Below are 15,881 nucleotides of genomic sequence, written 5' to 3' on the forward strand. Positions count from 1 at the left end.
TTGTAGTGTGATATCTTTGCGATTGAAATTTGATATTGTGATAATTATGAACATACTTTGACACTAGACTTCACCTGGTAGTCAACATTATGATCAATCGGTAACGTCTCTAAAATATGAGACTGTGTTGTGTTACATTAAATTCAATTGATCTGGACATTGTCATGCAAGCATGTCAAAAAACTTGGAATGACGGAGATTCCATATAATTACACGTAGGTGTACTTTACATGTACATGTTTTGTTAAGACTCTTGAAATAGTCTACAAAGTCATGTTTTTTGGTTTAACTCGTATGGGAAATATTGATTCGGGAATGACAATTTTCATTTAAATTCATATATATATAAGTTTTGAGACCATTTTTAATTTGTCGCAGTTTGCTCTTGAGGGGTGGGGGTGGAACCCAGGGGGAGACGGAGAGGGACATGGGCTCATCCGGCTAAATACTCATACCAGCTTTACTCTACAGCAGGCTGTTGGTTATTTGATATGAAAAATGGGGATTCTGACGGTACCGCAGGTCTCCCCTCCCTCCGTGGTACCATGGAGGGAGGTGTCCACTTTGTCATGAGTCATGAATTTACCAAGGTGGGCTGGTGGTAATATTGGTTACATGGGTTTAGTAAACGGATGGGGGACTCATTGTCCAGTTCGCCCTCAGAAAGTTTAACCTAGGGGAACAGGTCACTCGTGGTACCATTGGTGACACTGGTATGCTCGGTTCTATATGGCTACCAGTTCTCCTCCTGGGTTCTGATCATACTGCGGCCATATTTCTTCCACTTCATTATGTAGTTCAGTTGAATAAAATCAAATTAATAGTATTTTTGTGGTTGGGTTTTATGTGCATGTAGTCTGTGTATGAAGCATTGATTATATTATCAAACTATGCTAATTTGAAAATAAGACATTTGCAGTATAAAAATGGGTCATTACAAATAACAACTGAATCCACTCGCGAAATGTAACCAGTCGCGAAAGAGTTAAGCATCATTATCTACTTTAGAAGTGTTTATCGGTAACTATATGATTTTGTTTCCTCTGTTGTAGATTGCCTCATTTAATCATTAAATGGGTATAACTTGGGACGCTCAAATAACCTTTTACATACATTAGTTTTTTTGTTTGTTTTTTGTTCGTTTTTTGTTTGTAATTGTTATAAACTTGTTTGCGAATTAATTGACAAGCAACAATAATTCGTTTTATTTGTTTCAGTGCACTTTTTACCATTCTGCAACTTGATGAAATATACATACAAACACTAAAACAATGATATCCCAAAATACCACTTTATTACGATGATGATAAATATACATTATATTCTTGGTATATGCATTCTAATTCGATGATTCAAACATTAATTTCATATACTAATTAATACATGGAAGAACAAAGATAAATTATCGTTTCATGTTTTCCTCATACCCATTATAAGTAATATTACTACCTTATATCTTTTACGATTTTTAAAATAATTGTATCGTTTTAAAACCTGTTTGTTTGAGTTTGAGTTTACTTTCTACTGGAATTCATTTTCAACTTTCTATCTTTTAAAAGTCAGAGGTATCCGACCTTTGTGTATATAGCAGCTTTAGTTCCGAATTCAGATACGTTTTTTTTTTGCAAATTGAACAAAAATGGTAAACTCATTTATGAATATTTTTCTTGTTAATGTCAATTAACTGTATGTATGGGTAATATCAATACGTGTATATCTATATTAAACATCAATCACATGTATTTCCAATACTGTCTGTTTTTGTAACACTGACAGCATACACATCTCGGTATTAGTACTCGTATAAAGTTCCCGGTATTAGTAATACGTTGAACTCTATTTGGAGAGATGTGCTACAAACATGAATACCACCACCTTTATGAAGATATCGTTAAATGATTATACGGATAATACCAATTAGTATACATCTTAACACAATAATAATCAATAAAATACCATGAATAATGTTTACAATTTCCTTCGCCTACATTTCAAGAGATGATTTTCACTTTAATTATATATATGCATTGTTAATTTACCTGGTTACATACTGGCAACATGTTATTCTTTGTGATCTGTAGTTGACGTTATCATCGATTTATAGATGCAGTACGAGACACTATATATAGGAGCCTCCGTCACGTTTCTCCACTAGTCATGCCAGTAATTCCCATCTAACAGCTCCTATTAAAATTAGATATATTACGTACGTCTCAGGTATGTATGTATTTGTATTGTATTTGTTGCGATTTGAAGATTTTCCTTTTTAACATATCAACGTAAAATATGTTCACCTTTCATACCAATGTTCACAGAAGAATTTGAGGAAGTTCCAAACGATTTGTTATTTTCCTAATTCGAAAGTATAGGTAGACGTAGTAGACATTTATTTGATCCTCTTGTGGTCAGCTAATTATCGGTAATTATTTGTTTTGAATTGTTGGAAGGTCCCCGTAGTTTTCTTTAAAGCACTTAATAGTGGTTCGTACGCGAAGTTACTGGTGCAAAAAGAAAAGGAAAAAATGGCAGGCCATTGTGTCGACAGCATGAGAGCTAAGTAAAATGATGTTATACAGGTGAATTTGAATTGAATAATTGCCAGTGCACACAGATCCTAAATAACTTCCAACGGGTTCAGACATTAAACATGTAAATCCAACCTATTTCGAAAATATTAATAGTGCACAAAAGACGCTCATATGATTTTTATACACAAATAAGGTATTTTCAAAAATGAATTAAGTACATGTATTTTTCAACATGAATTATGTAAATGAGCAAAATATGTCGAATAATGAAATACAACATACAATGTACTATATACAGTATAGCACCCTTCATAGTTCATGTTTTTACCTTATACTGTTCGACTCCGAATGAGACACCGTGCTTGAAATTCTGTGATTTCAGATATTGTCGATTTATTCAGACAAATTTAACTGTAAATGATTGTTTACAAACAATGGGAAAATGGAAAAAGTTATCACAACAAAGTTTCTTTCCATTCTGCATATGTCACTAATATGCGAGTACATAGTAAATAGTTAGCAGAAACCCAGCACCAACCACGACAAAAAATTGTCTGATTGATAGATATACAATATAGGTAAAATATTATTCACGATTAATAGACATACAATATAGGTAAAGAATTATTTACAAGTCGATCTTAATCATCAACAACAAAAACATTTGCTGCAGCATGTGGTCCATCCAATGTCATTTTGATTAATGACAATAGTCTGGAAACCATGGTCTCAAATGAAGTCATCTACAAAGCAGCATATTACATCTTCGAGATACGATAGGTGTTACACGTGGCTTAAAACTGCGGTTTACACGACATTGTCCTCCACATCCACATCAAAACTGACTTTAAAACATGACACATTTCCATCGTACACCTGTTGGTTTCGAAAATAATAACAAGATGCAAATGCACAAGTCTTTGAAGTATTTTCTTCGAGTCCATAGTCTTTGCATAAATAACCGTCGACATATCGATTGATTTCCATTTTATCCAGGTTGCAGTTCTATAGAATCGCGCATATTAAACGAGGTTGCTTCCTTCTACACTGAGGAAATCAACACTTTCTGTCAAAATAAAGTATGTAACCTCAACGATCTACGCGGCACATAGGTGACACACCAGCGGTCGTCTATAATAGCGTTGTCTACACCTGCTTCTGGATATCAGTCGCTTTCTAATAGTTTGATATCAACAGACATCTAAATCAGGCACTGGTACATAAAGGAAACGTAAGCTGGTTCTGTATGTCGTTTTTTTTTCAATCTATTCCATATGACGTTTATCTTTTGTATCATTTCGTTAGTAAGTAGGTAGGCCACAACTGTATGCGCATACAGTATCAATAGTTTCAAGTCGATGCCCTCCTATTGTATTTGTAATGTATTGTTTAGATAAATGTTTACACAATCATGTAGCTCAAAACGCCTACAGATGACACCACACTCAAAACCTATAAAAAAATAGAAAAAAAATTAACAAATAAATGCAATATTATTATTCTTCACATTAATTGTATAGAAAGTAATGTATCATTTGTACTATAGCAATAATACTTTATAATACTATTTGTATCTTCTCGTTTCTGGGTTAATTGAATTTATATCAACATTTTTGCGTTATGTGCTTCATAGAATAAACATAATTTGAGTTCGTCCCTGAATAATTCAATAATGAACTGTAATAAAACAGTTTTTTAATCATTGGCATGTAAATCATGCAACTCACTTTTCGTTGTCTTAGGTTACCAGCAGCGGAATAGGCGTCCCCCTAGCCCATCGTTATACTGTCGCCGGCGCAAGTCTGAAGCACATTCAATACACAATTGGTTTGTACATTTGATACATTGTTGTTGTTGTTTTTTTGTTTTTGTTTTTGTTTTCAATTATAATGATTGTTTGGATATACCGCTACAGAGTGAAATTGCAAATGATACTTAAATTACAACATGTGAATTAGTAACCATAATTTGGAATTCTTTGAATAAGCAGAACACACATAATATATCATAAAAACTACCATACACTATTGAATGTAATGTATTCAACTCAATCGCTTGCAAGACTACTGTATTGAGATTTTATCTGAACAAACTCACTGGATTAAAGTTGTTTCTTGTTCTATTTCATAACGATTTATCTAGTGTTCATATTTTATAATGAGTTTTGCCTCCTATTACGTATCTTAATTGAGGACATAGCTGTAATTACATACGCATTGATTGATTTATACAAAACTCACCGATTTGGGTATTCAAATTAGTTCGTTTTATCTGAAAAGAAACCAAAAGGAAAATAACATCGCCATATGACAGAAAAGAAACAATTATTAACAAAAATGATAATAATGAAAAATATGAATAAATAAAATAAAAAATACTGGTGATGTGGTAGACTTTTAAATAGTTTTATTTCGTTCCAGGTACTGCTATATACAAAACATTATTTCGAATGGAATAAGAAACCCAAAGCTTGGCTTACCCACAATCGACGATGAATAAAATTGTCCCCAGCCATCTTTCGCAAATAGGGACACGTTGGAAATAGTTCAGCGTGGAGTACCCAAAGGAGACAAACATGGCTAAGGCTTGGTTCATAGACCCAAAGACGAAGCCCGCAACAATTGCATTCAACTATAAAGCGTTCCACGTCTAAAAAGGCAAATCAATCCGAGATAATGAATAACAATATAACAGTCATGGTCTGTTGAAGTTACAGTGCCGCTATATATCGGGTAAAATATTGGTTAAAGTTAAAACTATGTAAATCATTATTAAAAGATATCAACTTCAAAATACTTTGATTGATGTCAAGTATAAGATTGCAGAGTGTTTTCTCGAACAGATTATCAGTTCATACAAGGCAGGACTGAAGTCATATTTACATAATTATCATGCAATCGTGAATTCATGAGAGGATGTGTGAGCTGAATTCAACAAACAGAGACTATGATTGATTAGATACCTTTTGCTTTTGTCTGTCGTATTACTGGTTACTTAAATGTGATTAAAAACTATGTTGCTTTCCTTATTTATAAGTATATGAAATACAGTGGAACTTCGTTAACTCGAAGTCGACGGGACCACGAAAAAACTTCGAGTTATCCGAGTGTTCGAATTAAGCGAGTTATCGTTTTTGGTGAAAAGTTTGGTCAATATTTGTCAGCATTATATAATCAGTATAACTTTGCTCTGTCGCTCATCAGTTTAGTGTGAAGACTGGTCAATACATGTAAATATATATGTAATGTTTCGTTATGTCACTTGTAATTTGGTGTAGTTTTGCCGATATACAGTCACGATAAAGTTTCTTTCACGTAGTCACTTCAATAACGATCTGATGTGCAAGTCATGTTTGCAAAAGGTAAACGATAAAACGGAATTCGACAAAATAACAAGTTATTAATGTCAAAACAAATAACCGTTTAAGTTTAACACAGATTGCATACAAAACGTAACAGAACCATTACCTTTTATTGGATATATATAAAATACTGTTTGATCGGCCTACTTACTTTTTATTGATAACCACGCCATTTCCATGTGTATTAGCACCGGAAGTTGGGCTGCGCATGTGCGTATAAAATGTTACTGTAACTGAGTTGCCGTTTTATCCGATTTAATAGACAGCACTGACCGTTACAGTTGTACTCTGAACACCTCGGCAGTAATTACGCTATTGTTTCAGCAATTTAAAGATTTAATAGGCGCCGGTGACTGTGTCATTTCTACACCTGTAAAAACATCAGCCGGGTAGATCTACCGGTGTGTCAGAGATTAGTTCCGCTTGAGCGAACGGGTAGATGAGTTGTTGACTATCGTGTGTACTGATATCGGCGACCGCCTTGGGAAATTACCTGATGTAAGTAAAGCAGTACTTTTTATCACCAAGACTTGTTGTTATACGATTCAACCGACAATTTCTTTTATGAATTTATGAAACACTTATAATAGCATGTAGGTTAGTAGTGCCGATATGTTCAGTATTAGTGCCTACAAACGGAATTTAGCTCTTAAAAAATGTCGGCGTTTGCCACCGATCGACGAAAATTATACTTCGAGTTATTCGAACATTTCAAGTAGGATTTTTATTGTTGGGACCAAATTTTTACTTCGTATTATCCGAGTTTTTCGAGTTATCCGAATTCGAATTTTCCGAGTTTTTTTTACTAAGATAAAGAGAGAATTCGGCCGGGACCGGCGAGGTACTTCGAGTTAAGCGGGGTATTCGAGTTATCCGAGTTCGAGTTAACGAAGTTCCAATGTAGTTGAGGAAACACAATGTATACAAAAATATTACGCTAACAGTCACAGACATACATTTACAAAACCAGAATTCTGTTTTGGTTTTTGATGTTCACCTAATAAATTCTTACACAGACTGAACTCTTTGTACATGTTACTAAGCTTTTAGTGACAGGACACTGTGGAACGTAATAAAGCTAACGGAGAGTGGGCACTGTGCTTATGTAACCAAACGTACATAGACTGGTGACTGTGTGGTATGTAATTAAGCTGACGGAGACTGGCCAATGTTTTGCATGGTGACACTCTCTGCTTGGTATCGCTTCAGAAAGTCTACACGTTGAAGATAGTGTTTCCGACCTTGCGTCACATATATACGAAATAGCCGAATTACTTTCGGCCAAACGAAAATATAGTTTAATTTCTGGTGAGATATTAACACTTTTCATGCCATTGGTGTGGTAGTAACGAAATGTTGAATTTTGCTATATAAGAAAAATGATAACAATAAATGTCTGTTTTATCTTGCTGTTAGAAAACGAATTGTAGGGTGCGACATGACAACTTTAGTCAATTTTTCAGAATTAGTTTGCATACTTGAATTGAAATTCTAACAAATTCAAGTTAGATAGAATCAGTGTTTTTAAAAGGACGTATGTTGATATGAACAAATATACCTCACCTTGATAGTAGCAAACAAAAAAGAACCCTGCTACAGCAAGTGACCTTCTAGTCAAACGACTAAGACCAGGGGGAAATGTTGATACTCTGGATCCAAACTGCGAAAATTGGTTGTTTCCGGCCTTTCCCGGTTGAATGTAGAGCATCTTCAGTTGTCTGGTTTTTAGTACATGATCCCTGTTTCTAAGACCAGACGTTTCGTTCATTACACGGACGTTGTCTTCATGGAAATCGCTCAAACACGTGTCACATGGACACATGCTTAGACAGGCATCTACACAGCCATTGAAGCCATCAATTACGTGTTTCTGTCTGATGTCACTTTCATCCAAATCTGTAGGTTCTGGGACATGAAAGCTGACTGTGGTGCATTGTTCAGGAGATGATTCTACCTCCCGAGAAACAGTGATGTTTCTGAGGTCTTGTCCGCCATTTTCGAAAGCACAGCCTGTGAAATGAGCATCAACAAGCGCATTGTCGACAAGAGAAATGTCAGTTGTTTTCTGACATGATACGCAACGAACACGATGGCTGATGCCCTCGGACTTCAGACCATTTTTTGTCAATGGCATTACCAGTTTTGTGCTCGGCCAAGCCTGGAACGTATGAATTCGTTCCCATTCATAAAAGTCAAGTTTGGCATAATGCACGTTTTGCAATTTTAGTGGAATGTATGAGTTCATTTTACTTCAAGGTAGGAACGCAAACAGTCAGTGTAGCGTCTGTAGTTGTAAAGACTGAATCGTAACTGGCACGCGCTATATGTTTTCGGTGTTTTCCAACATTTACTGGTGATATTGGGGTGTTTTTCGCTTGCCTCCTTGCATTTTCATTATTTATATAATATAGATAAAATACGTTCATTTTTGATGGTGATAATACATTTCCTTGAAAGTCCTTCTGCCTGAAAAAAAAAGAGAAAAAATAAAAAAAATTAAAAAAAATAGAAAATAGAAAAATAATAAGAATAATGAAAATGGAAAAAAATTTCAAAATAAAAACTAACAACATTAGGACAGTAATATTTCAAATATTTCCGAAACGTGTCATGAAGGACATCATAAGTATCATTTTAAACATACACAGCTTTCGGTATTGACAAACATACATGTTGATTAACAAGACCGATACTAGTCTCGAATTTTTTTCCTTTCATCGCTTTTCTTCATGCATATTGTAAGTTTTATAGCTCATTTTTCATGTTATTACTACTTTTGAGTTCATATTACTTACAAACATAAAAAGAGTCAGAAACATCATGACAATAAGCTTCGCTCGACGAATTATTATTTACCATTACTCATTCATTGATCCCATCCTGAATTTGAATCTTCCATTTTGACATTAGTTAATTTTTAAATTAAAGGGACATCACGGTAAACCAATTTTTATTTTGTATTTTTTCATATTATTGGGTATATCTTTAAAAAATATATCCTTATGAACAATAACCATTCGAATTTGATGATATATGTATATAAAAAAACATAAATTATTAATTATAAAAAGGTTATCACAATTCGTTGATCAATAGTCTGAATATGCAAATTTTGAGACATATACGATAACACGTATGCGCACAACACACTAAAACACCTGAAAACAAAAATGGCTTCCAATGTGAATCGACTGCGGTTGAAAACGATAACAGCTTCCGCAATGAAGAAAATAATTGGAAAATGGGTCAAACACAATCCTAGAATTAAACTGGGGAAGCAGTACAATACAGTTCAAACATGAAAACAGCAGTAATACGGACGCTGCTCGTATTCTGCTGCTTGATTGCTGGATAGTAGGTCATGACAATCTCGGTAATATTTACACAAACTCGGTAATATTTATACAGTCTGTACCAGTACATCGCTACTGTCACTATACTATATGTACGGTGTTTACACTTATTTACACATAAATATATGTGCCGGAATATATACAGAACGTGTTATTTAACATTTAAACCACTGTATAATATCATTGTCCAACTAATAATTCGCCTTGTAAACTATCGTGTGTTTGTGTTGCCTCGATTTCAAAACAGTTACGTGATGATTTGAAAATAATTTCCGCGCTAAATTTAGAGGGGGATTCCCAACTAAATCAAGTGGTCAAGCTGGACATGAGGTCGACTGTGAACATTGGGACAGCACAGAAACATAACTGGAAAGGAACAAAACACGTACATTCATTGAAAATTACAACGTTTTTACCGTGATGTCCCTTTAACGTCTTACATGATGTTGATAAAACTGAAAAAGTCTTGAAACATTTGACATGAAATATAATCCATGAGATACGCAGTCATGCGTGCAGTTTCGTCTAAGTCAATAGAACGCACTATACAAACACATACTTAGTAAAGGATGTAAAGCGGCTAGTGACATTGATGTTTTATTTAAATATTTGTCAAGGGTACATAATAATATGTCATTGACAAAACAGGGAACCTACACTAAAATGTATATTAGTAGTCTTTGTGTGACCTGCTTGATTTATGCTTTAGACATTTCGTAGAAAGGTTTTGACTGTGGGATTTTATTTGATCAGTGTTTATCACGTAAGTATGATATTTTACCCATTTTTCGTTAATAGGTGTGTTAGTTTATGTCATAATATTGATTGACTCTATGGAGTATTTACTTATTGTTACAGCACAGTTGTTTCACATGATATTACAACAACGAATTGTGATATTGTGATATAAGAATTACATTCATTGTTGTTTACGTTCATTATATTCTCAAATAGATATAATAGGTCTAATTAATCAGTTTCATACCCAGCTGTAAATTAGTTATAAACCACACCCAAACATGGTGTTGTTGCTAATACATACCTTGTTGTAATTAGTGCGTGCAATTTCTGTTCTTTTATAGAGTTATTTTTAGTTACAGGATAGGCTAGGCGTTGAGCGTGTGGAACATAAACACATAGTATATGTTACATTCTAGTTTACAATGTACATGAAATGTCGGTGATATAGTGATAGGTACAAAGTGAAAAAGGGAGTTGCTATATTTAGATCATCCGTTATACAAACCAGGTTGGTCAAAAGATTTTATAGTTCGTAACAGTGATGCGATATATCTATATACAAAGTCTAGGTCACACTTATGTTGCAATGATATATTACACATAGAAGTGCCATGCAAAACGAAAACAATGAGGTGACAAATTAAAAAAAGTGTTCTTACTACATCAAAATTACACATGCTACAGGTATAGATAATCAAGTCATATCTTTTTTAGCACCAGTGAAAACTTTTCGCCATTATGTTCAAAATGACAAAAAAAAAAAAAAAAAAATTCTAGTTAGTTATTCTGTTCTTTGATAATCCAGGCAAAATGTGTAAGTATGAAATGTTTCTTTATCAAGTCAAGTGTTTAATACTTTTTATAAGCTATACATGTATCTAAATTGATAACGTACGGTGTAACAGATTGGCAGTCATACGGTAGTTCAACTACAGGCGCTTGCATAGAAAATAAATAGAGGATATTGAATGGTTTCGCGTTTAATATAACAAATATTTCACGAGTATGACAGAATATCGATATTTTCAGGAGTGCGAAGCACGAGTGAAAAATATCGAAATATTCTGTCTGGAATTGATTGATCTAGATAAAAAACATTAAATCAAATTTTTAATTAATGATTGATAAAGGTGCATACATCATATCTATTTGCTTCGGGATGTTGTTATTGTATAAAAGCACTGAGTGAAACTTCATTACAAAATACTACAAAAATCCAGTCTAATTATCATATCGACTTAAGAACCATGCTCATAATAACATAATTTCATAATAAGCCTGATAGAAAACGATGTCTTATTAGCCATTTTACTTATGCATTAAATCATGCCGTTTCACTTCACAGTTTACACGAATACCGATCACATTGGCCACGCTTAATGTGTACACATTAATGTGTGTCTCGAGTATACAAAAATGGGTGTGGTTATTGATATCAAAGATGTGTTCAGCCTTTGTTAACTTTCATCGCTCTGTCACTCATTACATCAATACGGTTTACTTCCTCTAATCTCCATTTGTCAAATCAATATACAAAATTAATCCCCAAAACACTGCTTTCCTATTTCTCTTATAATTGTTTCAAACTTTTGACAATAAATTATTCCCTTAGACATCATAAAATCAGTTTGAAAAACAAATTACTAAATACTCTGTACTCCGTTGTGATCCTTTCAGGGAACAACCAACCAATTGAAAAAATATATTTTTGAAACAGCCCCTGTGTATAGAACGTTGAGCCAAGGATAAAATGTCTGGCAGCCACTGATTGGCCAGTATGTTATGAAGTGAGAAAATAGATATGTAGCCCGATAGGTAACTATCAATAAGAAATGTTGATATAAATTTCTTAAGTCCGATTGGTTTTTTTTCCCAAAAGTTCACGTAATAATAGTAAACAGGTAAACATTTAAGATTTTTGAGAATTTTTACTGCGAAATTCACCTATTTTCAAAATGGCTACCCTGGAGAAAATTTGAGCTGAAGGACCCAACTTTTTTTTTTGATTAGGTGTTATATCAGACCCTAAACTTTTGTTATAAACCATAATCGTCATATTTAATTCAAGCATTTGAATGAAATTATCCAAAACGTTAACACTAAGGTCTATGGGAAAACAATTGGTTGGTTGGTCTCTACATACAACAAATATTTGTTATCACGTTTAAATTAAGTGTCCTTTTAAAAGTATATGCTTGAATCAAGATCAATAGTATTGTATGTTTCCGTCAAACAAGTTACAAAGGTGGGATTTTTATGTATTTATGTTATGCAAATCGTTAATTAAAAATAGTTTTGACTGAAATTCAAGGCCCGCTGTTAAAATCATAAATCAGATATAACCTGGCTGTATATCCTCCATAATATACAGTAAAAATATTCAAATGTTCATGATATCTTTCACAGCTTCCAATCTCCATATACATATACGTATATGTATATGTAGTGTCATAAATGAGTCACTAATTATTATTCAAACAGATATTTAAAGTTGTTAAAATATGCATTGTTTGAAAATGTATCATGTTTTTGCACATGTATCAAAAATATGTTATATATGATATAATTCTATAGCAAACTTAATTAATCAATTAGTTGATTATTGTTATTTCAATACGGTATAGCTATACTTAATTGTGGTGTATGTACGATGAAGACTTATGCTGAAAAAATGAAAATAGTTTTACTCTTTTACATTTTTTCTATGTATTTAACATATTCTGTGCAATAAATATTTGCCTGGATTAATTGAATTATCGTCATGTATGGATAAATTTCTATATTTATTTCTGTATTCGCAATAGATAGATGTTGACAAGTATATTATATAGCACGACATTATTGAAGACAGATGAAAATATGGGTATGCTTAAAAAAAGTCAGAGGTAATTCTGCAGCATGAAGAAAGCGTACTGGTTTAGGATGAGGTTGTCGATTTTATTACCGAACAAAACAAAAAAAAATCTTTTCTCGTGAAATTATTGTTATTATTGTTACTGGCATAAACTTCATGTGTGAAACCATGTCGTGAAGTGCATGATTTCACGGTAATATGAATCCTGGTCACCGGTTAATAACCATACGGGTGTGTGTATCTACCAAAATCATCATTCATGAAAGTCATCATTCGTTGAATATGAGGACCGCAAATCCACAATAAGTACCGTTTTGTGTGTTGTTTTTTTTCCAAACCATTGCATTGATGATAAAGCATATATTAGTTCTCTTCTAGACAGAGACCAATATATACCAATGACACATGGGAGATAACTCGCGACTGAAATCAACTTGGATATCTTATAGCAGGTTTCTGACCACAAAATGTCCATACCCAGTCGATAATCAAGGTTTTCTTTGATTTATATACTGGAATATTGATATAAATAGATTTTCTGGGGAAACATCACAATCATAATATAAGTAGAGTTAGATCCACATTGCATTTGGATAATATTCGTTGTAAAATAATCATTATATTTCATACTTTGTACATCCAATAGGTATAACAGCGAATTGTTATTTAATTTAAATGAGTCATAACTCAAATTACTAGTATTATTTCGTAGTGGACATAGAAAGATGTCAATTTTTCCAGGTTCGTGATTTTGAAAAATGTTGGTTATCATGGCTTTTAAATAGCTTTCTGAACTAAAAAAAAACACGTTAGGAGTAAGACTCGGATAAGTCATATAATTTTAACTAATTGAAGGTAGAAAGGTTTTTTTTAGAGTAACTATCTGCTAGACACCGAGACGGGTCAAATATACATTTCTTATTAATTGATACCGAATATTTGATGTATTGTTAACAATTTGGCTAAGAACATACCTTTAAAACGACTGCAGTTGGGAGTCAAAGTGCAATGTTTAAAGAGTTTGATAAGTTTATTTTTTGCTTTGTTCAGCTAATACTATCTGTTGTATTTGTTTTTTTTTCACATAAAGTTTCTTTTTTATTGAAGTACCCGACGTAAAACTATAATTATTGTACGGCCTTTAGCTGAAATGACTCTTAAAGTACTTTACCGCGATCAGAAGAATTAACTTATAACATTATTACATATTTTAAGATTGTTCAGATATAAAAAGAGATATTTAACATTAATTAGAGGCTCCTTCAATGTTTCTTTTGCAATATTAAATTGTAGATCTCGTATTTTAGCGAAGATGTTGTATTTTGAAAATCATCTGATAACTTTTCGTTTGAATGGAATGGATACTTATCTCTAACAGCATAAAAAGATGAATAACCACTTGGCATTTTTTTGGTATGTTCAACTTAGTTTGGCATATAATTAATACAAAGAAGAAACGAAAAATGTTCAAGAACAGATCATTGGGAGATTCAAGCATTCACATCATGTAAAAAAAAAAAAAAATTGTAACTTTCACTGAAGGAAGATTCTTGGATTTCTTCAAACAGATGATATTTTGACCATGATGATATTTTCCCGTTATAATCATTCAATTGGAGCTTGAATAGAAGGTGAACATGCCCTGTACTATCAAACCTATTGCTAGCATCACAAAATACAAATCTCAATTCACCAACCCTATCTGATTTCAATGTTATAAAATATATTGATAAGTTGATTGACCATAGAGCCACCGATAAGAAAAAAAGCTTGGTGGCTTAATATTGGTAACGGACCACAGTGGGACATTTAACTCAAAATACAAATATATTCTAGTGAACTACAGTGGACAGTACTGGGTGATTATTTAAGATACACCCGATATGTCATCGTGTTAATTGTATTATATCTTAGACATTAATGGGGTATTTAGCAAAATTAAAATACTGTTTGTACAAGGTAGCTGACCACAGTAGGTTAGCCTGGCCATATGTATTATTATTATGATATGCATAACAAATGATAAAATAAATGTATACTTTAATTGGTATATTTATCATGATGTAGTATACAGGCTTCACACCGGAACTGTTTTGCCTATAGCAGAAAATGGTATTAAGCAGACGAGGTACGAAAGCAGGAAAATATGAATGGTAAACAACATATATATGTCATAACAGGATAAACCGTGTCCTTTGGATAGAAATATTTGAATTCAAATAGGTTTCAGAGACTAAACTTGCGTAGGGAATTGTGTCATTTTGAGTCACGATATTCTTATTTTGCAATCTTCACATGTCTAAAAAACATAGAAAATAAGTTTACTTATCCGTCACAGCTGTATAGAATTGCAAACATTTGATAGATCATACACACATCCCCTCCCTCTCCCCCCCCCCCCCCCCCCCCCCCCCCCCCACACACACACACACACATCCCTACACTCTCTCTCTCTCTCACACACACACTCAAGCACAAATATATATCTTGGCATAGGTAATGTGTAGGGTTAACGGGCTATGTTAACGTATTTAATTTAAAACATGTGCCATATTTTTCAGAATAGGGCATTTTTGCTGGATATTAATACTTATACTCAAACAGGCATTGGAGTTATCTCCCTTTAACTGTTGTATCATACTTTAACGTTGGGATATAAATGTTTATCAATGTGTTTTCAATGAAATTAAGTTATATTTATTCGTGTAGACGAAATGGTTAAAAAAGAACGATGACATCGCAGGAATCTGGCAATTTCAATTTAGATTACATGTTCATCAGCGTTCTCTTCATCATCACGTTTGCCATCCACCCAAGTTTCAACAACTCAGACCTATAAATAAACTTCGGTACTATTGAATCACGTGACGTTACAAAATCGTGAACAAATAGCATGTAACATAAAACTTACCTGCTCAGATGAACCAAAGTAATATAAGAGGTCCTTTCCTAGACTTTGTATACATGAACGGTCCCTTGTGTTCCGAGCGATAGGAGTCCAGTCGATAACAGGTTCTAATGTATACGAGCACGTATTATACCTT

General features: G+C 33.3%; 1 protein-coding gene across 1 annotated transcript; it reads right to left on the bottom strand.

Moving 5' to 3' along the window:
• Positions 1-1,277: 1,277 nt before the first annotated feature.
• LOC117327390 lies at positions 1,278-15,879 on the bottom strand. Its single transcript, XM_033884341.1, has 6 exons — positions 15,749-15,879; positions 7,453-8,355; positions 5,008-5,177; positions 4,769-4,799; positions 4,256-4,330; positions 1,278-3,980 (listed from the first exon to the last, which is right to left on the bottom strand). Exons 2-5 carry the CDS (start codon positions 8,132-8,134, stop codon positions 4,272-4,274), a joined length of 942 nt encoding a protein of 313 aa, XP_033740232.1. The 5' UTR covers positions 8,135-8,355; positions 15,749-15,879; the 3' UTR covers positions 1,278-3,980; positions 4,256-4,271.
• Between the last annotated feature and the right edge of the window lie 2 nt (positions 15,880-15,881).

This window comes from Pecten maximus, chromosome 5 (genome assembly GCF_902652985.1).
Source record: "Pecten maximus chromosome 5, xPecMax1.1, whole genome shotgun sequence".
In the NCBI taxonomy this organism is placed as follows: domain Eukaryota; kingdom Metazoa; phylum Mollusca; class Bivalvia; order Pectinida; family Pectinidae; genus Pecten; species Pecten maximus.

Bases quoted from the DNA above. Each gene is read 5' to 3' on its own strand.
- LOC117327390 (XM_033884341.1), bottom strand. From the start codon at position 8,134: ATGAACTCATACATTCCACTAAAATTGCAAAACGTGCATTATGCCAAA. The intron at 4,800-5,007 runs GTAAGCCAAGCT...GTTTCTTTTCAG, and splicing joins TTATTCATCGTCGATTGTGG to ATAAAACGAACTAATTTGAA. The intron at 4,331-4,768 runs GTGAGTTTTGTA...AATGTGCTTCAG, and splicing joins TAATTTGAATACCCAAATCG to ACTTGCGCCGGCGACAGTAT.